Genomic DNA, 22,507 nt, shown 5'->3' with positions numbered 1-22,507 from the left:
TATATACACATCCCACAATTGATAATGTATTAAATTAATTATTTTTCCTTAAATAATGATTTTCATATTGAATGAAATATTGGTTAATTTTTATTTATGTTAGCTCAAGTATAAATCAATAATTTAAGAGAAAGGATGAATTGGACTGTATCTAAATTCTTTTCAAAGTTAAATTTTAACAAATATAATTGGGAAAATGATACTATAAAAAATATAAAAAAATTAAAGCACAAATGAATTTGAAATTAAATAGAGGATAAAGGATATAGAATTTAAATATAATAATTTATAAAAGTTTAGTCCTTAAGACACATACATTCTTTTTCTTGATTTTTTTTTACCAAAAAGTTTAATTCGCTATTATATTTAAATCTTTACAACTTACTTTTTCTAAGCTAAGATATAATTTTTACAATTACTGTTTTTTTTAAGACAAAAGTATACCTTATTTTGTCAAGTTTAAGGTATGACGTGTCACTCCATGCCCTTCAAGTCTAAAATAGCAATAAAAAATCTCTTCAATTTCCAACAAGTGTTCTCATTGAAAAAAAAATTATCTTCATTTTCTATCAAGTTAGCCCAATGGGAATCAGAGCAAGCTTAGTTGAGCTTGAAATTAGATGGCGTGTTTATTGGTTCACTTGAATCGATTTTTTGTTTCGACCGTGTTTGATTGGCATGTCTATTTCATAAGTAAACATTATTGCGGAAGAAAATCTGTACAATATTCCTGCAATATCTAAAATTTTTCCTGTGTTCGCACTTGCTATCTTGCCAAACAAGAACAAGACCTACGCTTTCCAAGTCTATCAAAAAAGTCTAATTTTGAGAGGGCCCATTTACCTTTATGTCATCTTTTAAAATGTTAAGAAATTATTAGGGACACACGATCAGGAAGAAGAGACAAGAGACGAGGGACATCGCACTACCTTGACTCTTGTTGATGCTTTTCTCTCGGTTTTAAGTCAATATTGGAGCTTAATGGAATACCCGCTTGCAAGATGGAGACGGTAAGAGGGGACCATGAATTGACACCACTAAAAAATTAGAATAAAGTGTATGATCATTATTTTTATCCATTCGGTGGAGTTTTTTAATTTTATAAATAAATTTATATGATTGATTTTTTATAAAAGAAGTTGTAATTTAAAGATAAAAGCATAAGTTATAAGCGTTATAATTTAAATTTTATATTTATTAGATATAAATTATTATATAAATTAATTAAATTAAATTTTAAATAATTATTTTTATATTTGAGATTTTCATAATTTGATCCCTTATCACTGAAATTAATAATCCAATACTCTATTAATGAATTACATAATTATCGGCTAAACTCTAAAATTATTATTATATAATAATTATACTTATAATAATGAATTCAGACTTTATCATATAATAAACTCCCAAATTCATTATTATATATAATTGTTATATTTTCATTATTAATTAAATATATTTTAAATAAACACATATCGATTCCTTAAGCCCGTTTTACATAGGAAGTTAAAAACCTCGCTAATGATATAACAAATTGGAATAAGGTCTAACATATACCACTAACAAATTGGAATTTATTTAGAAATGGACTATCATATCAACACAAAGGGACAACGAAGTCAGACAAAGTAAAGAAATAAAGTATAGAAGGTTAATTTTAGTAACAGAAAAAAAAATTAAAGAAAGTTAAATCACTATAATATTTATTACAAAATTGATTTCGCGTTTAACTATTCTTACTTTCTAAAGATATGTAAACATTGTAATAAAGATTACAACCATGATTTCTTTAATTAAGGAGGTGAGGTCTTTGTCCGCCCCTAGATTCGTCCCTGTCAAACAAAATACAATATCTATCATATAAATGTGAAAAACTTTGTCCTCTTCACTGTACATTGCTTGAAAAATAAATATAAAAAACCATTTTTTTCTTTTATATTTTTTTCTCAGAATAGAAGAATATTGAAGAAATATTGCAGAGGCCAAAAGGATCCAATTCAAAGAAGTAGAGTACTCTACCCACTTTAAAATTAACAAAGACAAAATATCCATATCCACAAAAACTAAATCCAAATTATGACCACAAAACTATAATCTTAACATATCATTCATTAAATCATCATCTAAATTTATATATTGACTACAAGTTACATAGGTATTAACAAAGAAAATTCTAGCAGTCAAAAAAAAAAAAAAAAAAACGGAAGGATACATGTAAAACTCATACGAGAATCTCTCCTATTTATATAATTAAATAAAATTATAGAACCCTTACCACTTTAGGCTTGAAAAATGTCCTTTGTTTTCATCAACTCCCTATAAGACCGAATCGAAACATTTATTAATAATTGTCAGAGAAAAATCTTCAGTTTGAGGTTCAGTCGTAACTCCTACCCTCTTGTAAAAAAGAAAAAGAAGATTATAATAAAAAGGAATAGTTATTTGTAGAGAACGATTATACCTTACCTATAGGAGCATAGTTTGTTCTATTTTCTTTCTCCATTATCGGATTTTTTTCACTCTAATATATTTTTGTTGACCTCTCTCAATCATCCTGATGAACCACCATGGTTTTCCAGTTGTGAATACAATGTATCCCATGCTCAATCCGAACACCAATCCACATCCATAACCCATCAGCATTGCAAATTTCCAACTTAATGCTCTTGTTGTCGGTGTTGGCTTCAATTTCCTATCATTACTGCAACTCCTTGACAATGGGAATCCACATAAACCCAAATTCCCATTGTAAGAATCATTTTCAAAAGTATCAAATTGATTGCCTTGAGGAATAGGTCCGATAAGATAATTATGAGAAAAGTTCAGCACCTCTAAAAATACAAGATTTTTTAGTTGTGCTGGAATTTCTCCTTCGAGCTTGTTCGATGAAAGATCCAATGATTCAAGCTCTGACAAATCACCGAAAGATGATGGGATAGGACCTGTTAAACTATTGTGAGAGAGGTTGAGGACTATAAGTGAATGAAGTTCACCAAGTGAATTAGGAATTTCCCCAACGAATTGATTGTTCGAAAAGTCAATCACCATCCAAGTGGTTAATAGTGCCTGAAATTCTGTTTCCAACCCTTTTATTGTAAAAGTAAGATTTTGAATATAATACACCACTCCATCAGCCAATGCATCCATCATGTACTCTGGCTTAACTTTCTTTTCACACCTTTCCCTTATGGCTTGCAAATTTTCAAAAAAATTCGTCGGTAAGTATCCACTGAAGTGATTGTGAGAAAGATCAATGACACGCACACGAGTGAAGGAAAATGTAACTTTGGAGTTATCTACGTGACCATAAAATCTATTCGATCTCAAGACAAGAACCTGTAGGTGATCCAAGTTTCCCAACCAATTAGGAAAAGTGTCATTTAAGTTGTTCTTCCCCACATCTAGGAGTTCCAAGTCTTTGCAATTACCCAAAGATCGTGGTAGTGATCCTTCTAATTGGTTGTTGTTGATCTCAAAACCTCTCAAAGAACAACCTTTAGCAAAATTTTCAGGTAATTTCCCATGAAAATTATTCTTACGTAGAACAATGTATAAGAGAGAGCTCAAGTTTCCAATACATTTTGGAATAGTTCCACCCAAATTATTCTCATCCAAAATAAGACCTAGAAGGGAACTCAAGTTGCAAATTGAGGAAGGCATTTCTCCAACTAAATTATTCTCTGAAACAGATAACCAATGCAATGAAAGTGGTGCAGTTGGAAAGCGTCCTGGGAGAAAATAAGGAATAAATCTAGGTTAGGAGTTTGAAGATTATATGAAATTAAAAAAATGCAAATAAACTATGTTTGTGATGTAACGTATGCAAATACAATGCATATGTCAACCAAGACAAATGACAGGACAATTTACCCCACAACATCTTGCCATGTCTAAGTGCGTGGCTGCACTATTAATCGGACAACCATAAGTTGAATTAGAAAATTCTATTAGTACGTACGTAACAATATTGGAGCACACTATTGAAGAGTGATGAAGGAATGGAACCTGAAAGCTTATCATTATTATCATAGACGTCTTTTAAAAAAATTATTAAAAATTAGAATATATGAAACATAAACAAAAGAAGGAAATGTAAGTCTTTAAAAAAGGTAATTAAATATAAAAGTGAGAGAGTACTACATACTTTCAAATATATAAAGGCTGAAAATTTCAATAAAATGACCAAATGATAAGACATTTAGTTTGATATATAAAATTATAAGTTGAAATTGAAATTAAGACAAAAAATATAAAGATGATATTAATGAATATAAATTTTCAGTTAATCACATATATAATCTTATGTGATGTTCACTATATATCTTAGGCACACCAAAATATACCTTGAGCTTACCTTCAAATTTGTTCTGGTCGAGGCCCAAATGTTTAAGCCAAGTAAAATTCCCAATTTCTGAAGGCATATTCCCCACCAATTGATTACCAGACAAGTATAGATATTCTAATTCTTTGCACTTGAATAAACTTGTTGGAATTCTTCCAGAAAGTTGACTCCAAATCAAATCAAGAAATAGTAATCGGGGAAGGTGATCAAAAATATCTGGCGAGAGATGACCGGAGAGCTTGTTTAATCCTAATGAAATTACTTGCAACGAAGACAGATTGAAGATTGAGGAAGGAATGAAGCCTGCGATAAGGTAAATTTCTTATTAGTATTTCAGAGAAGTCCATAAGCGGACCCGGTTTGATACCTTAAAAAGAAAAAAAAAATAGACATGTTCATTGTACCTTCGAGGTTGTTCCTGTAGAGATACAATTGGTTGAGCATAGTCAAATTTCCGATCTCTGTGGGCAAACTTCCCTCCAAAGTATTGTAATGGAAAGATAAATACACCAATTCTTTGCATTTGAATAAACTATTAGGAATTCCACCGGAGATCTGGTTCCATGTCAAACTTAGTACTCGTAATTTAGGAAGGTGATCAAATATTCCCGACGGTAGATGACCTGTAATGAAATTATTAGTTCTAAAATCAACATTCTACAATGAATAAAGACATTAAAAATTGAGAAAGGTATCCAATTGCAACCTGAAAGGTAATTCTCATCCAAAATTAACCATTTCAAGTTTGAAAGATTTCCAACTGCTGCAGGTATCGGCCCTTTCAAATTATTGTAATCCAAGATCAATATTTCTAGTTTTGACAAATTGCCCAGAGTAGATGGGATAACGCCTGTGAAGTTGTTGCCATCCAAATACAACGACTGAAGTTGAGTGAAGGAACCAAACCATGACGGGAATTCCCCACTGAAGCTATTGTTAGCAAAGTTCAAATATTTCAACCTACGCAAATTAGCTAACTCAATGGGTAACGAGCCTTGGAAACTATTATTGTGAATGTCGAGCCAAGCTAGGAAAGAAAGATTTCCCAAGTGAGGTGGAATGGTGCCTGTAAGACTCATTGCTGAAAAATTCAGAGCAGTGACTCTCTGGTGTCTTGATCCGCAAGTGACCCCAATCCAATTGCAAACAGAGGCAGAAGTAGACCAGTTGGATGCCAAGAAGTTTCGAGGGTCGTAAGTGACATGGGATTTTAGTACAAGAAGAGCCAATTGGTCAGTGCTGATGTTGGGTGAACCGGCAGATAAAGTAGCCCCAAAGGGAGGCAATAGGAGCAGAACCATAAGAGGGAAGAGGAAGCCAATTTTTCCCATAAGGTTAGGCGTGGGGATAAGGCAAATCATGAAGAGATCAGAAACAACTGAGTTTAATGGGTGCCAGTGTACTATTCTAGTGTTAATCGTTCAATATTCTTTAAATACTTTCTTTTCATGGATTTAGCCATCGCATCCTCTGACTCATCTTTTGATTAAGAAATACGTGCAAATGGGTCCTAATTTCCAAACACAATATACGGTACAAGAAGAGAGCCTAAACCGCAAGACTCAAATCTCAAGGTTTTTTTTTTTTTAAAAAAAAAACAATCGAGTATTATTTTCATATAAAAATTTAATGTAATAAAATAAATAGATAAACCAACCTAAAAAAATTAATATAAGTGAATAAATTCAAGATAAAGTTGAATAAAATCCACATATATATATATATGATGCGACTACCTATAAGTGTAAATTTTGTATAATATTTTAATATATTTTACATAATTTTAAACTCAAATTGATTAATTGTAATATAAATAATATAAGTGATATACTTTTAACTAAATTGTGCGTCAAAACTACTAAATTCAGTGCCCCAAACCGTACGGGACACTCTTTTGATGTTTGGTTCAGAAAAAAAAAAGAATTATTGAACTTTTGAGCATATATAGTGAGAGTTAGGAAAATGAGAGGATAGGGATAGAAAGTAACTATACAAAGTTGAAAAAGACAAGAGGTGGAAGCAGTCAACCCTCAATAATAGTCTAAACACTGGAGAGATGGGACAATTCTTCCGCAAATGGCTGGTCATTCAGTGCCCAACATACGGTAAAGTATGTTGATCTTTTCTTCAATGGTCCAGACATCCAGTTGGGGGACAGAAATGCAGTCTTACAAAACTCCATCTTATGAAAAGCTCTGTTTTGTCTGAATGTGACAAAGTCTCTAATTTACTTGTTCATCATTATGATTCAATTCATCCTTCCAATGCCGGTTATTAGAAGCAATTACGTTGCAGGACAAGTAAAAGGATGTTATAGTCTCACAAAACAGGGTTCAATCGTCAACCTTGATTGAAATGTAACGTCAAACTGTAGACACCCCAATCTATTTGGTGGTCTACAAGATATGGATTCTGTTAATAAATTTGAAAAAAAAATGAAAAAAAGCTGGAAAAACAGGAAAAATTGTGGTTAAATTTGGGTAGGACTGGGTTGAGGTGTTTTAGTTAGATTAAAGCTTGGAGTTAAAACTTAGAAGGGATTAAAATCTTATTTGGTTTTAGGGCTCTCGAATTTCACCTTATAAATATCCATAGATTAGAGACAAAACAAACACACAAAAACAAAATACAGAAACATAGAGGCAGAAAAGTCAGAAAAGCAATTAGCAATTTTAGGAAAATTCTCGAAGAAAAGAAGAAAAATTTTCCAGAAAATTTTTTGAAAATTTTTTAGTTTTTTGGTGAATTTTTCGACGTCGATTAAATTTTTCGGTGCTGGTTGAATTTTTTGATGAGATTCAGCTACATTTCCAAATTTCAATAAGCTTCCTAGTTTTCGGCAGCTACTTTCCAGAAACCGGTGAACTTTTCGACAAAATCTCAATGAATAACTCAGATTCCAGCAAGAATTTTCAGAATCTGATTAAATTCAACCAGTGTTCTTAGAGGGATTTAGAGAGAGAATAAGAGAAAAGGGAAAGTAGAGAGGAGGGAGCAAAGGAATTCTGGTGAAAATAGACCGAATTTGGGCTATTTATACCCTCACTGAAATGGCATCGTTTTAGCCTTAATAACCCATCAAGATCTATGCGTTTTTTATTCAGTCGACCTAACCCGCAGCTTGACCCACTTTTGACTCGCATGCCAACCACTCCTCAGCAACCGAGCCACATTAAGCTGCCAAACCGTGTCCCCCTGAGCCACATTTTGTGCCTTAAGCCGAGTCGTTTTGCAATCACCGAGCTGAGCCATTTTTATTTTTTTGATTTTTTGATTTAGTATTTTATTTATGTGTTTTTATTATTTTTGCATGATAAAATTTAAAAAAATATAAAATATTTTTAGAATAAATATTAATTATCCAATGATAAAATTTGTAGAAATTTCAATGGTAAATTTCTATAAAATTCCTAATTGAGAAATTTTACTTAAATTTGTCCCAAATGCTGGAATAATTTAGATAAAGTTTTAATAACAATAATTAATATTTATTTTCAATCTTAAAAAAAATTTGGTTGAAAATATTTGACAATTATCCAAGAATGAGATTCTTAGAAATTTCAAATGGTAAATTTTCTAAGAAATCTCTAGGTGAGAAATTTTTTTAAATTTATCCCAAATGGTGCAAAATTTTAAATGAGATTTCAATAAAAAAAAATAATTGTCATATTATTTTCTTTCCTAAAACCAAAAAAAGAAAATATTTCTAAATTAATCCAAATGGTGAAAAATTTAAAAATAAATAAATAAATAAATAGGCCCAAATGGTGAAGAATTTAGAAACTCAAAATGAAAAAATATTTCTAATTTGGCCCAAATTGTGGAATAATTAAATATATTTTCAATAAAAATTATAAAAAAAATAATAATAATAATTAAACCTTTTTTCCAATGACGAAGCCTCTTCAAGAAATTAAATGGAATTCTTAAATACTCTTGAAGTAAGAAAATATTTTTAAGAATTCTACCAGATTGATGAAAAATCTTAAGAATTATTTGTAATATTTTAACATTAAATTTCAAAACCATTAGAACCAAAACCCTAGGAAAAATTTAAAATAATATGGTACCATCCTTCAGATAGGCGTGTAGGGGTGCTATAACCTTTCTCTTATGTAACCTAACTCCTTAACCTTATTCTGGTTAGTAGACCTGAACCTATTCTTTTAGAGACCCTTAATCAAGCTTAGGAGTTCCTTAAGAGGATAGATTCCTTAGGTGGTCAATCACACCTAGTAAAAAAAGATTGGTGGCGACACCATTTGTTAAGACTAGCTATAGATTTACGGATCTATATGTTATGATAATTTGGTGACTCCACTGGGAATGCTAGAGAGTTAAGCCATAATTTTTGAATTTATCCTATCTTTTAGTCTAATGGTTTTAAATTGTAATGATATGTGTTATTTGTTTACTAATGTTTTTGTCTTTTTTTTTAAATGTTTAGGGCATGAAATTTATAAGTTCCTTCACACACACCACCACTTGCATTTGCATTACATGAGCTCTACACCTGGGCTTTGTCCCTCTTAGGAGGAAGTAAAATACCTACGCTCTCATGAGATAATAATCTCCATAATGGCTACCGAAATACTCTCACTCAAATTGAATCATTTTCATTGGTAGCCTGTGATGGGTGAGGATTGGAATGCCTTACTCGTCTATGATGGATGATGATGTAAGGAACAATTTGAGAACCCTCAGTAGTCAATATCACCTAACCCTGCATATAATCAACACTTAAGAGGCTAGCCCTGAGATAGAGCCTTTCCTACCCAGTGATAGATGTAACCCAAAGTTAGGACACAAGAAAAAGTGGTTTGTGATCTAACCATTTTGTTTATCTAACTTTGTGCATTTGCATTATCATGTCATGCATTATTTTTATTGTCATATGTAACATCGTGCATCTGCATCAGTTTCATATTACATTTCACCCATGAAAATGTACATTTATTCATACATCAGCGTATCATGCATAAAGCATAACATTTCTGATCATAATTATGGTACTCAAGGTTCAAGGATAGTTTCACCAAGTAAGAACCCAACTCACCAATACAATACAAGAGCTCAAGCCAGACAAATGAAACAAGAAAATTCCAACCGTCTCGAGAGGATAGAGAAAGCCCAAGAGAAGCTTAAAGAGGAATTGAACAAGATTCTAAAAGCTTCGAATAAGTTAAACAAAGGAAAAAATGTAAAAAAAAAACTAGCCAACAAGACTATCTATTATAAGAGATGACTGACCCTATATATCCTCTTGGTTTTGGGCCACAGCAAGGCCAGTCCACTCAAGATCCACCACCATAGCAGTTCACATACACTGTAAGGTACACATAGCCTGAAATGCCATCAGCTTCAAGTCCACCATAGTATCAGAGTTATATAAATCCTGTCTTTATCGAGAAGGCAATAGAACTAATATTAGTCTTTAATTTGGATGATCCAGAAAAGAAAGAGAAGCTAAAGCCAAAGGAGAATGAGACTTTAGAAGCTTCAAAAGCTACACAGAAGATAAACTTATTAGAGGAAAGGTTACGTGCCATAGAGGGCATTGGTTTTTATAGTTAAGTGGATGTTGCTAGGTCTATTTAGTCCTAGATGTGGTTATTCTTCTGAAGTTCAAGGTTTCGGAGTTAAAAAAGTATGACAGTACAAAGTGTCCACAGACCTATATTATCATGCATTGTCAAAAAATGACTGCCCATGCTAATAATGAAAAACTCTTAATGATGTGTTCCAAGACAGCCTCACTGGCTCTACTGCTAAGTGGTATGTTCAGCTGGATAGAAATCATATTTGTTCTTGAAGTGATATGACCTATGACTTCATTAATCAATATTGAGATATCATAGGCTTAGCCCGTAATCCCCTGTTGTAGGCACCAATTTATTCCTTATTATTATTTATTTATTTATTATTATTATTATTTAAAAAAAGAAAAGTAAAAAAATATCTTTGATTTTAACTCTAGTAGCCAAAATCAAGCTGCCATAATGGCTTAAATTTTTGCTCTGACACTGCCTAACTTGGCAACATGAAATTCGATAACCAAAAGTCACCGAATAGACACAAATTTTTCACCAAAAAAAGATCCCAAAAGATCTGAGATCTCGAATCCCAAAAGATCTATAAATAGAGCTAAGTTCTACAAAAGAGACATACAAATGGAGAAAAAAAAGGAGGGAATACATAAATTAGAAAAAAAAAGCAAACACAAAAAAAAAATTTCTAAGATTGAAATTCTTGATCTAGGAGTTATAGATTTTTTTTTGAAAAATCTGAGCTTGAAAAAGTGTTTAGAAAGCAAAAAGGATCATTCAAGGAATTTTTGAGAATTTTTGAAAAAATTTTTAGGTTGTCAGAAACTGGAAAAGTTTGAATTTTTTGATGATAGTTGAATTTTTTGACATCGAAATCTAGAAAAGTTTGAATTTTCCAATGATCGTTGAATTTTTCGGCCATCGAAATATGGGATTTTTGAATTTCCCGACGTTGTTGAAGTTTTCAGCCACTGGTGCACGACGAGACCGACCAAAAACTGGGTATCCACGGTGACCGACGAGGGGTGCCAGGATTTTAGAGAAAGGGGCTCTGAGGTAGAGAGAGAAAGGAAAGAAAAAAATAAAAAAACAAAACTGAAACAGGCCTTGTATAGGCCCTCCAAAACGATATCATTTTGGACATTTGGATCGAACCCAACCCGCGCAGGATCCGCACGTCAACCTGACCCATTTCGCAGGTTTTCCCTCTTTTTTTTTTCATTTTGATTTTGATTTTTTATTTTTTTATATTATTTTTTTATAATGTTATTATTATTGTTATTATTGTTATTTTGTATTATTACTGGTAATATTTTTTTAGCAAAAAAAACCAAATAAATAAATAGAATAAAAATAAAACTGAAATAAAATAAAGACCTAAAAAATATATAAATAAAAAATTTTAATAATAACTTTTTTTAATGAAAATAAAATTTTATTATAAGCAAAATTATTATTTAAATTTCACCAAAGTGATGAGATAATTTAAAAAAAAATTTTGCTAAAAAATAATAAATTCTAAAAAACGATAAATAAAATAAAAAATAACTTGTTTAAATGAATCTTTTAAATGCAATTTTTAGAGAAAGCTAAAAGAGTTTAATTTTTTTTAATTATTGCAAGTAAAAATAATTTTTCAAATTTCACCATAAAGTTGGGATAATCCAAAATTATTTTTACTAAAACAAAGATTGATTTAAACAATGTAAAACAATAATAAAGAATAATAAAGAATGAAATTAATAATAATTAATATCTTGAATTTTTTAAAAAAATATATAGAAAATTGAAAGAGTTCTATTTTCTTTAAACAAGAGATTAATATTTAGATTTCACCGATGAGTCTGGATAATCTAAATTTTTTCTTATAAAAAAATATTAAAGAATAAATAATACAAAATTTTAAAATAACTATAATATTTAGATTCTACCGAAGAGTTAGGATAATTTTAAATTTTATTATAATTTTTGGAAACTCACCAAAGAGTCGGGATGTTCCTAAAATCTTTTTCTTAAAATAAATAATTAAAATATCTTATGACGAAGTTTCGAGAATTTTGTGAATGGTAAATTTCTTAAAATATTTTCTAAATAGTGATTTTCTATAAATTCCACCAAAGCGTGGGAGAATTTATAGAATACGAAATAATAATAATAATAATAATAATGTTAATTTTGAAATAGAAAAAAATGTTTTAAAATAAATTTTAAGAAATTAAACTTAAATAAAAGACCGTATTATCAAAATTAAAGGATTACACATGTTTAATTGGTACCGTTCTTTGAACGGACAAGTAAGGGTGCTAATGCCTTCCTCACTCGTAACTGTACTCTTGGACCTAACCCTGATTTCACATACCTAAACTTCTTTTAGTAATTCTTAATTAATTTTAAGATTTTTACTAAAAGATGATATTTTAGGTGGCCAATCACACCCTATAAGAGATTGGTGACGACTCTAAAAAATTTTCACCAAGTCTAGCGATGGAGTCCCCCCGGATGAAAAATCATTATGACAGCTTGGCAACTCCATTGGGAAGACTTGAGAGTCAAGCAAAAAATTAAACATGCATCATCCAAATTTTGATATTATGGTCTTTTCAATATTAAATTTTAATTTCTTATCTCAGAATAAATTTTTTTTGTTTCATTTGGTTTTGATATGTTATTATTTTATTGCTAATTATATTGTTAATTTTATTAATAAATGATTACATTCCCTCACACACATGTACATTTGCATTTATGCATGAGCTCTATACCCAAGCTCCCAAATCTATTCCTTTTTAGGAAGGAGTAGAGTACCTACACTTTCGTGAGGTTATAATGCCTCCGCTTAGGCTAGCGAAATACTTTCATTCAAGTCAAACCCTTTCCGTTGGTAGCCCGTTATGGGTGAGGATCGGGGGCCTTACTAGCCCAGAGTGGATAATAGTGAGGATAAATTTAGAAACCTTTTTAGCCTATGTTAATTACCAAACCATGCATATAGTGAAAATTAGGAAACCAACCTTAGATAAGGCCATACCATTTTTGTAGATTATACCTTAAATTAGGACACATAAGAGAATATTTATTTTAATATGATCACTAACCTTATTTTGTTTTATTTTCCTTTTGTTTCATGATCATGCATCATTATAAACACTTGTATATGGGATGTGATTTTCAATATGCCAATATCAATAAGAAGATTTTCAATCTTGCTTCAGAAATACCATCGTGATGTTCTCAGTTTCGAAGCTCACCACGTGTGAAGAGACTAATGTGGTGATAACTTTATCATTAAAAGCCCAAAATAGAATGGGAAATTGTTTGAAAGAATTTGAACAAGAAATTTGCCTGAAGAAATCAAGTTGGGACTTTAGCAAAATGGCATCTTTAAATTGGTCGAGATCAGGTGCTATGTAACAACTTCTAGGAAGATGGCTTTCGAAGAAAAATATGGTCATATTGCTTCATTGCATGAGGTGCCTATGAAAAATCAGTTGATAAGAGCTTTAGTTCAATTTTGGGATCTTGCATACAGATGTTTCATATTTAATGAAATAGATATGACCCCGATGATAGAAAAGTATACTACATTGTTATGGTTGCATCTTTCCAATAAAAAAAAAAATCTATTAGCGAGGTCAAAAACTTGCATCCCATGGGAAATCTTACATGATTACATCATCAAACACTTAGAGGATGAACAAGGCATGAGAATGATAACTTTGGCAATTTATGGCTTGATCATCTTTTCGAAGGTCCTAAGGCATATTGAGGTATCAATGATTGACTTTCTTGAGCAAATAGACAATAAAATCAATCTTGTTCCTTCTATACTAGCAGAGACCTTTAGATCATTGAATCATTGTCGAAGAAGATAAGGACACTTCATAGGGTGGGTACAATTACTCTACATTTGGGCAAAAAGTTATCTTCAACATCCTATGGGTAAATTTCATCCTACTTATAGTAATAAAAGTAGGCCAATTGAAGAATGCTGTAATGTTGAGTGGCTAAAATCAAAGACCAAGGAAAAGTGGGTATTGATTTTGCAAGATCTCACTAGTGCTCAGGTTATATGGAGAGCTCATGGATGCCACGAGAAGCCATGTTATACAAATGTGGTGATAAGCGATGGGTTCCACTTTTAGGACCATGAGCAGGTATAAGCTATGCTCCGACATTGGTTCGTCAACAATTAGGGTCAGACCAATTAGTCCCAATGACTCATGGGCTTCAAGAATTGAAATTCTCTTTTGAGGAATCAAGATTTCTAGGAAAGATAAAATAGATTATCAAAAAGTGAAAGCAGACTCAAAGAGTAGATCGTGAAGGATATACAGACAAAGCCACACTTAAATATCTTATATGGAGAAGTCAACGAGTCACAAGCAAAGTTGGTCCTAAAGAAAATAGACCATGCCACAAAAAAGACACCCATTGTGAAAATATTCCTAGGGATATGAAGATTATGAAGCACAAATTTGAAGAAGAAAAAGAAATATGGAAGCTTGAAAAGAAAAGGCTTTAGCATGAGATTAATGAGTGGAAAGACAAGACTGATAAGAGTGAAGTAAAATCTCAAAGGCTTGAAAGAAAACAAGAAAATATTTTTGAAATCTAGCATAAGTCCATCGCCACAATAACTACAGAGCTTGAAAAGTCTAAAAAAAATGTAGAATAGCTTCGATCCAATTTATTATCTAAGAAAAAAGAGCTTAGTCAATCTATGGAAGAAAAGAAGGTACTACAAGGTCTGGTAAATGACTTGAAATAGCAAATGCATTATTGACATGAAGCCATTCAAGTTTTGAGAGAGGAACACAATAAATTTGAACATAGAGCACAGTATTGGAAGGAAAAATATTAGTTGAAAGAATTTCAAGCCACTCACCAAGTAGAACAAATAATAGAAGTTAGCTTCAAAGCAAGAGACATGGCCCAAGAAGCTAAATAAGTGAAAGAAAAGGTTTACCCATGATAGCATAGCCAACGCTTGACCAATTTTCTAGAAAATGCTTATGAGCAGTACAAGCATGTAGGGCGTTTCTTTTGAAAATTTTAATATTGTAATGAAAAAGGTATTTAGTAAGGATAATGTGAAGTTATGATATGGTGGTTCAACTTCAGACTTAAAATCTTTTGCAAATATTGGATATATAATAAGCACATCATTTGCATTCATGCATTCATGCATCATATGTGTATTCCATTTTTTTTAAATGCACCGTGATTAAAAGAAAAAGACCTCAAAATAACAAATCTCAAAGAGTTTCCTTTAACTCAATCCGCTGCAAGGATAGTTAGGCCATCAAGAAAACATAGATCAAACCACTCGTCATCGTTACAACACTCGTTCACAAGTCAGAATCATGGAAAACGAGCAAGCATCTAGAATAGAAAGGATAGAAAAAGCTCAATTTGATATACAGGAGCAAATGATTAGGTCTCAACAAAAGTTGATAGAACAAATAACTAGGACTCAAGAAGAGACTCGTAAAGAAATGGTTGCAATGATAGATATGATGAGGAAAATTACCAAAAAAAAAAGGTAGCTGAAGAAGTAACTACTGAGAAAGAGCCTCAAGACCAAGAAAATACCAGTGATAGGGAAAATTCATTATATCCACTAGGGTTTACTCAACCTTATGCTCAAGCCTCTCATCAAACTCATCCATAAATGACACAGCATAAAAGGTAGCCACATGCTCAATTTAATTTACCTCCCTTCTTGATTCAACCACGAAGTCAAGGACATGTTGGTTTAAATATTAGGGTAAGTCATGTTGAACCCATTATGGTCCCAGATTTAAATGACCTAAGAGAACAGGAGAACCTAAAGAAAAGCACGTCAGAGCAATCTAAGAATACAAAGGCATAATAGAAATTAGATCTCTTGAAAAAAAGCTACGAGTTGTTGAAGGTGTAAATATTTTTGGCACAATTGATGCTAGTGAACTCAGTTTGGTTCCAAATTTGGTAATCCCGCCAAAGTTCAAAGTATTAGAATTTGAAAAATATGATGGAACCAAATACCCTCAGGCACATATCACTATGTTTTGTAGGAAAATGACTGGGCATACAAACAATAACAAGTTACTTATCCATTGTTTTCAAGATAATCTTACTGGATTAGCTGCCATATGGTATATTCAATTATACAGGAGTCATATTCAGTCATGGAAAGATCTAGCCAAAGAATTTATTACTCAATATAAGCATGTCACAGACATGGCTCCAGATAAATTGTCCTTGCAAAACATGAAAAAGAAAGTTAATGAAAATTTTAAAGAATATGCCCAAAGATGAAGAGATGTTGCTGCTCAGGTTCAACCTCTTCTCACTGAGAAAGAAACAACTATTTTTTCATCAATACTCTTCGAGCACCATACTATGACAGGCTCATCGGTCATGCCACGAAAAACTTTGCTAATATGGTGATTACAGGAGAGATAATAAAAACTGCCATTAAAAATGGAAAGATTGATAGAGGTGATGTTTTTGGATCAAAGAAATGAGGACCATCCAAGAAAAAAGATGCAGAAGTGCAAGTCGTCACCACTGAAAAACCAAAATCAAGACCTTTGATCCCATACCACTCATATCCTATATACCAACCTTCTTACCCAACCATTTCTAATATTTTCCAAAACCCATACCATTACCAACCAATGCAAACCCAGACACCTACTTTTCAGGCCAATGTTCATCCCCGAGCACCTTTACCATAACCTTCCCCTTAGTTAAATACCACAGATTTTAATCAAAAGGAACCTTAAAATAATTGAGAGCAACAATAATTTAATCCAATTCCTATGACATACACGAAATTGTTCCTTCAGTTATTCCAGAAACACTTGGTGGCTCAACAAGCCATAGAGCCTTTAAAACCTCCATATCCAAAGTGGTATGATCTTGAAGCTTCCTGTGACTATCGTTATGGAATTTAAGGCCATTCTCTAAAAAATTGTATAGCTTTCAAACGTAGGGTTCAAAGCTTGATTGATAACGAAATTTTAAATTTCACAACCAAGGTCGAACCAAGTGTGGAGGCCAATCCATTACTTAATCATGACAGAGGATAAATAAATGCTTTAAATAGTGAGACAATTTATAATATTAAAAAAGAAGTAAATGATATCAGAACCTCTATGAATGAAATATTTACTGCCTTTTGTGAAAGCAAATATGATTCATCCAATGCCTAAAAATTTAGATAATAAAAATTTCACATATAATTCAAATCACACTTGTGAATTCTATATGGGGATGGTTGGTCATTCACTTTAAGATTGTAAAGCATTTCAATAAGAGTTATAGAGAATGATGGATTCTTTCTTGGTTGAATTTTATAAAGAAAGTTTAGTGAATGTTATGATGGGAGACTCATCTAAAAATAGGTCTTACCGAATGAATTTTGAGCCTGTTACCATCTTTTATGAAGACAAACCAAGTATTAAGGTTAATAAGCCAGTTCATATGAATTTTGATCCTGTTACCATCTTTTATGAAGACAAACCGAATGTTAAGGTTAATAAGCCAGTTCATATGAATTTTGAGCCTGTCATGATTTTTGTGATGGAAAATTGAGTGCTAAAATTAGTGAACTAGTTTGTATGACTATACCAAAGGTGACAATTAAGGTTCCTAGCCCATTTTCGTACAAATCAAATAAGGTAGTCCCTTGAAAATATGATTGTAATATCATATCACAAGGTTTGGATAATGAATCTCTTTAATATGGATCACGTGATACAAGCACAACAAACATAACTGGTGTGGCAGGCATAACTTAAAATAAGCGGTGCTATACTCTAAAAACACTTGAGAGAGCACGAAAAGAAAAAGCAAAAGAACGGGAGACGAGCGTAGAAAAAGAAGATAAATCACCCAACGATCAAGAGACTCACCCAGCCCCAGTATTAGATTGAGAATGTAAAAATTCGTTTACAAAGAAAGAGGCTTGTGAATTTTTAAAGCTTATTAAGCATAGTGAATATAGTGTGGTAGAGCAATTAAATCGCTTACTAGCTCAAATTTTTATGCTCTCATTATTGTTAAATTCTGAGTCTCATAAAATGTCTTACTTAAAGTACTCAATGAGGTTTATATAGCTCATAATATATCTGTAGAGAAACTTGATCGTATAGTGAGAAATATCATAGTGGAAAATTATATATTGTTTAGTGATGATGAAATTCCACCTGGTGGTAGAGGTGATGCTAAAGCCTTACATATCTCCACAAGATACAAGGATCATACACTGACAAAAGTGCTCATTGATAATGGATCTTCTTTGAATGTCATGCCTATGACTACACTATTTAGATTGCCAGTTGACATGTCTTACATGAAAATAAGTCATATGATAGTGAAGACTTTTGATGAAACTCATCGTGAAGTGACAAGTGATATTGAGCTACCAATCCAAATTGGACCATGTATTTTTAATATAATCTTTCAAGTCATGGATATCGCTCCTTCCTATAGCTATCTTTTAGGACGACCATGGATTCACCTGGTAGGAGCTATTCCTTCCACTCTGCATCAAAAAGTAAAATTTATAATTGATGAAAAAGTGGTCATTGTTGCTGGTGAAAAAGATTTGTTAATGACTAAACCCTCTACCGCATTATATGTTAAAGCAATTGAGGAAACCCCATAATGTTCTTTTAGATCCTTTGAATTCATTAATACAACCTATGTGAGTGAAGGATCAAAAGTGCCTATTTCATATCTATCCAGAGCTTTCAAAATGGCACTTAAAGAAGTGGTAGGGAAAGGACAATAGGTGTGGACTGACTTGTAGAGAATACAAAGACCATGGATGATGCCTAAGAAAGATGATCGGTTTGTCTTGGGGTACAAGCCAACTCGAAATAAAGAATGAAATTCATAGAGAAAAAATGAAAAAAAAAAGTTGGCTTATTTTTTGGGGCAAGAAGTAGAGACTGAAGGCCTATCTTTTCCTCCTCTTTATGAGACTTTCATCTCAGCTGGTTATATCTATCCAGATGTAGCTGGCAACATAGAGAAAGAGTTTACACCATTGTTGGAAAATATCTTCGCTAAATTTTTAACACAAATGGTGGGTAAAGAAAGGAGAAAGAAGATCTAGGCTATCCATGGGTTTATTTTACTCCTCTTGGTGCAGAACTAAAAAATTGGCATGTTAAGGAGCTACCTGTTATTTTTAAACTTTCTCCAAAGTAATGTGTTGAACCTAATCTAAATGCTTTTGTTAAAAGCATTAAATGTCTTATATGTGTTTGCTTCTTCATTTTCAATTGAATAAGTGACAAATGTAGCACATTTGTCCATTTCTTTTGCTCTTTTCATTTCAATCCCTTACATTACTATACATCATTCTACATTTCATCCATTTCACTTATTTTCAGGTATCTGAATAATGAAAATGAAGATTATCATGACAATATTCTAGGATTTGATTTTCAAAATTCTATTTATATTGGTGAACTCGATGACAAAGAAAATGTGGAAGACCATGCCATATCCCCAAAATTATTGAGATTAGTGGAACAAGAAGGAAACAAATCATGCCTCATCAAGAAACCATTGAAGTTGTTAATTTAAAAGATGAAAAAACTAAAAAAGAAGTTAAGATTGGTACTTCGATGTCATCACCAATAAAGCAGGAGTTGATAAAGTTACTACATGAATATATAGATGTATTTGCTTAGTTGTATCAAGATATGCCAGGGTTGGATACTAAAATTATAGTGCATAAGCTACCGCTAAAGCTTGAGTGCAAACTAATTAAACAGAAGCTGAGAAGGATGAAACTTGAAATGTTGTTAAAAATAAAAGAAGAAGTGAAAAAGTAATTTGATGCGAGATTCTTAAAAGTGGCCAAATATCATGAATGGGTGGCAAATATAGTTTCAGTACCTAAGAAAGATGGCAAAGTGTGAATGTGTGTTGATTATCAGGATCTGAATAAAGCAAGTCCAAAAGATAATTTTTCATTGCCTCACATTAATGCTCTAGTGGATAATACCACTAGACACTCTCTATTTTCATTCATGGATGGATTTCAGACTACAATCAAATTAAAATGGCATAAAAAATATGGAAAAGTCTATTTTTGTGACATTATGGGAAACATTTTGCTACAAAGTCATGCCCTTCGGTTTAAAAAATGCAGGGATAACATATCAAAGAGACATGGTAACTCTATTCCATGATATGATGCATAAAGAAATAGAGGTGTATGTGGATGACATGATTGCCAAATCCTGTGAAGAAGAATATCATGTGACTAATCTCATAAAGTTATTTAAGAGATTAAGAAAGTTTCAGCTCAAGCTCAATCTAGCTAAATGCACTTTTGGTGTAACCTCAAGAAAATTATTAGGATTTATTATCAGTAAGAGATGAATAGAGGTGGATTCAGATAAGATACATGCCATCCAAGAGCTATCACCTCCACGCACATAAAAAGAAGTAAGGGGATTTTTAGGGAGATTGAATTATAGTGCTCGTTTCATTTCTCAACTTATAACCAAATGTGATCCCGTATTTAAGATTATTTGAAAACATGGGTTAGGAAAATGCAATGAAAATTATCAAATGACATTTGAAAAAGTTAAAGAATACTTATCAAACCTACCAGTATTAATGTTTCTTGTCCTTGAAAGACTTCTTATCCTATATTTGACAGTGTATGAAAAGTCAATGGGATGTGTTTTAGGGCAACATGATGAAACAGGAAAGAAAGAACAGGCCATTTATTACCTGAGCAAAAAGTTTACTGATTACGAGTTAAAGTATTCACCATTGGAAAAGATGTGTTATGCATTAGCTTGGATAGCTCGTCGACTTAGACAATACATGTTGTATCATACCACATGGCTCATTACAAAATTAGCTCCAATCAAGTATATCTTTGAAAAGCCTTCACTGTTGGGAAGAATAGCAACATGGCAAGTGTTACTTTCTGAATATGACATTGTATATGTGTCCCAATCAAAGAAAGTGCTATTACTAAATTTCTTGCAAAACGCGCTCATGAAAATTATATGCCTGTGACATTTCATTTTCCAGATGAAGACTTTATGTCTGTACTACACATAGATAAAGAATAGCATAATGAAGATATATGGAAGATGTATTTTGATGGTGCATCAAATGTTTTGGGGCATGGTATTGAAGTAGTTTTAATATCTCCAAAAGGGGATTACAACCCAATCACTACGAAACTAAATTTTGATTGTACCAATAATATGACAAAATATGAAGCGTGTGTTTTGGGTCATCAAACAGCTCTTGAAAAGAAAGCCCATGCATTGAAAGTTTATAAAGACTCCGCCTTAGTTATATACCAATTACGAGAAGAATGGGAAACCAGAGACTCAAAGTTGATTTTATACCAAAAGTACATATCAAAATTGATCAAAGAATTTGAAAGTATTTGGTTTCATCATTTACCTCAAGAAAAAGAATCAGATGACTGATGCATTGGCTATATTGGCAGCAATGTTCAAATTAAATGAAAATGCTAAAATCCAACCCATCAAATTGAGCTTATGAGAGAAACCAGCTCACTGTTCAAATGTTAGGGAAAGAGTTTATGAAAAACCATGGTATTTTGACATATTACAATATGTTAAATACCTACAGTACCCAAAGCACATATCAGAAAATGATAAGAAAATGTTGAGAAGGTTGGCAATGAATTTCTTTCTAGATGGAGAAATTTTATATAAGAGAAGTCGAGACCAAATACTATTGAGATGTGTGAATGCTGCTGAAGCCAAAAAGTTACTAGAAGAAATTCATGGAGGTGTTTATGGAACTCATGCAAACGACTAAATGATGACTAAGTAAATAATGAGAGCAAGATACTATTGGTTGACAATGGAAAAAGATTGCATTGAATATGCTAGAAAATGCCATAAATGTCAAATTTATGCAGACAAGATTCAAGTTCTTCCAACATCCTTGCATGTTATGTCAACACCTTGGCTTTTCTCTATATGGGGAATGGATGTGATAGGGCTCATTACACCAAAAGCTTTAAATGGATATTAGTTTATTTTAGTGGTAATTGATTATTTCACAAAATGGGTAAAGGCAGCTTCATATGCCAATGTGACAAGAATGGTGGTTTGCAAGTTTATCAAGAAAGAAATCATACGTCGATATAGCCTTCCAAAAAAGATCATTTTGAATAATGCTTTTAATTTGAATAATAAAATAATGATTAAGGTCTGTGCTTAATTTAAAATCAAGCATCATAAATCAGCACCTTATCATCCAAAGATGAATGGAGCAGTTGAAACAGCCAATAAAAACATAAAAAGAATTGTTGAAAAGATGACAAATGTGTATAAAGATTGGCATGAAAAGCTACCATTTACATTACATGCTTATCAAACTTCAATTCGCACATCTACAAGAGCTACACCATTTTTATTGGTATATAGCATGGAGGCAGTGTTGCCTATTGAAGTTGAAATTCCTTCCTTGCGTGTTCTCATAGAAGTTGAGTTACAAGAAGCTGAGTGGGTTTACGATCGATATGAGTAATTAAATCTCATTGAAGAAAAGATTAGCTGCACTTTACCATAGCCAACTATATCAAAGAAGAATGATACAAGCTCAT

General features: G+C 32.1%; 1 protein-coding gene across 1 annotated transcript; it reads right to left on the bottom strand.

Annotated features, from left to right (window-relative positions):
- Nucleotides 1–1,557: 1,557 nt before the first annotated feature.
- LOC111276561 (uncharacterized) lies at nucleotides 1,558–5,919 on the bottom strand. Its single transcript, XM_089754694.1, has 6 exons — nucleotides 5,052–5,919; nucleotides 4,750–4,968; nucleotides 4,358–4,648; nucleotides 2,470–3,731; nucleotides 2,279–2,319; nucleotides 1,558–1,835 (listed from the first exon to the last, which is right to left on the bottom strand). Exons 1-4 carry the CDS (start codon nucleotides 5,704–5,706, stop codon nucleotides 2,506–2,508), a joined length of 2,391 nt encoding a protein of 796 aa, XP_089610820.1. The 5' UTR covers nucleotides 5,707–5,919; the 3' UTR covers nucleotides 1,558–1,835; nucleotides 2,279–2,319; nucleotides 2,470–2,505.
- Nucleotides 5,920–22,507: the final 16,588 nt, after the last annotated feature.

This window comes from Durio zibethinus, chromosome 25 (assembly GCF_047325235.1).
Source record: "Durio zibethinus cultivar Kanyao isolate XHJ-2024 chromosome 25, ASM4732523v1, whole genome shotgun sequence".
In the NCBI taxonomy this organism is placed as follows: Eukaryota; Viridiplantae; Streptophyta; class Magnoliopsida; order Malvales; family Malvaceae; genus Durio; species Durio zibethinus.
This window is presented reverse-complemented; position numbering and strand designations above follow the sequence as displayed.

What these genes read in the sequence shown, in the direction of transcription:
- LOC111276561 (XM_089754694.1), bottom strand. Translation starts at nt 5,706, where the DNA reads ATGATTTGCCTTATCCCCACGCCTAACCTTATGGGAAAAATTGGCTTC. An exon ending in CTACAGGAACAACCTCGAAG is followed by an intron (nt 4,649 to 4,749) that starts GTACAATGAACA and finishes ACCTTATCGCAG; the next exon opens with GCTTCATTCCTTCCTCAATC. An exon ending in CGACCAGAACAAATTTGAAG is followed by an intron (nt 3,732 to 4,357) that starts GTAAGCTCAAGG and finishes ATTTTCTCCCAG; the next exon opens with GACGCTTTCCAACTGCACCA.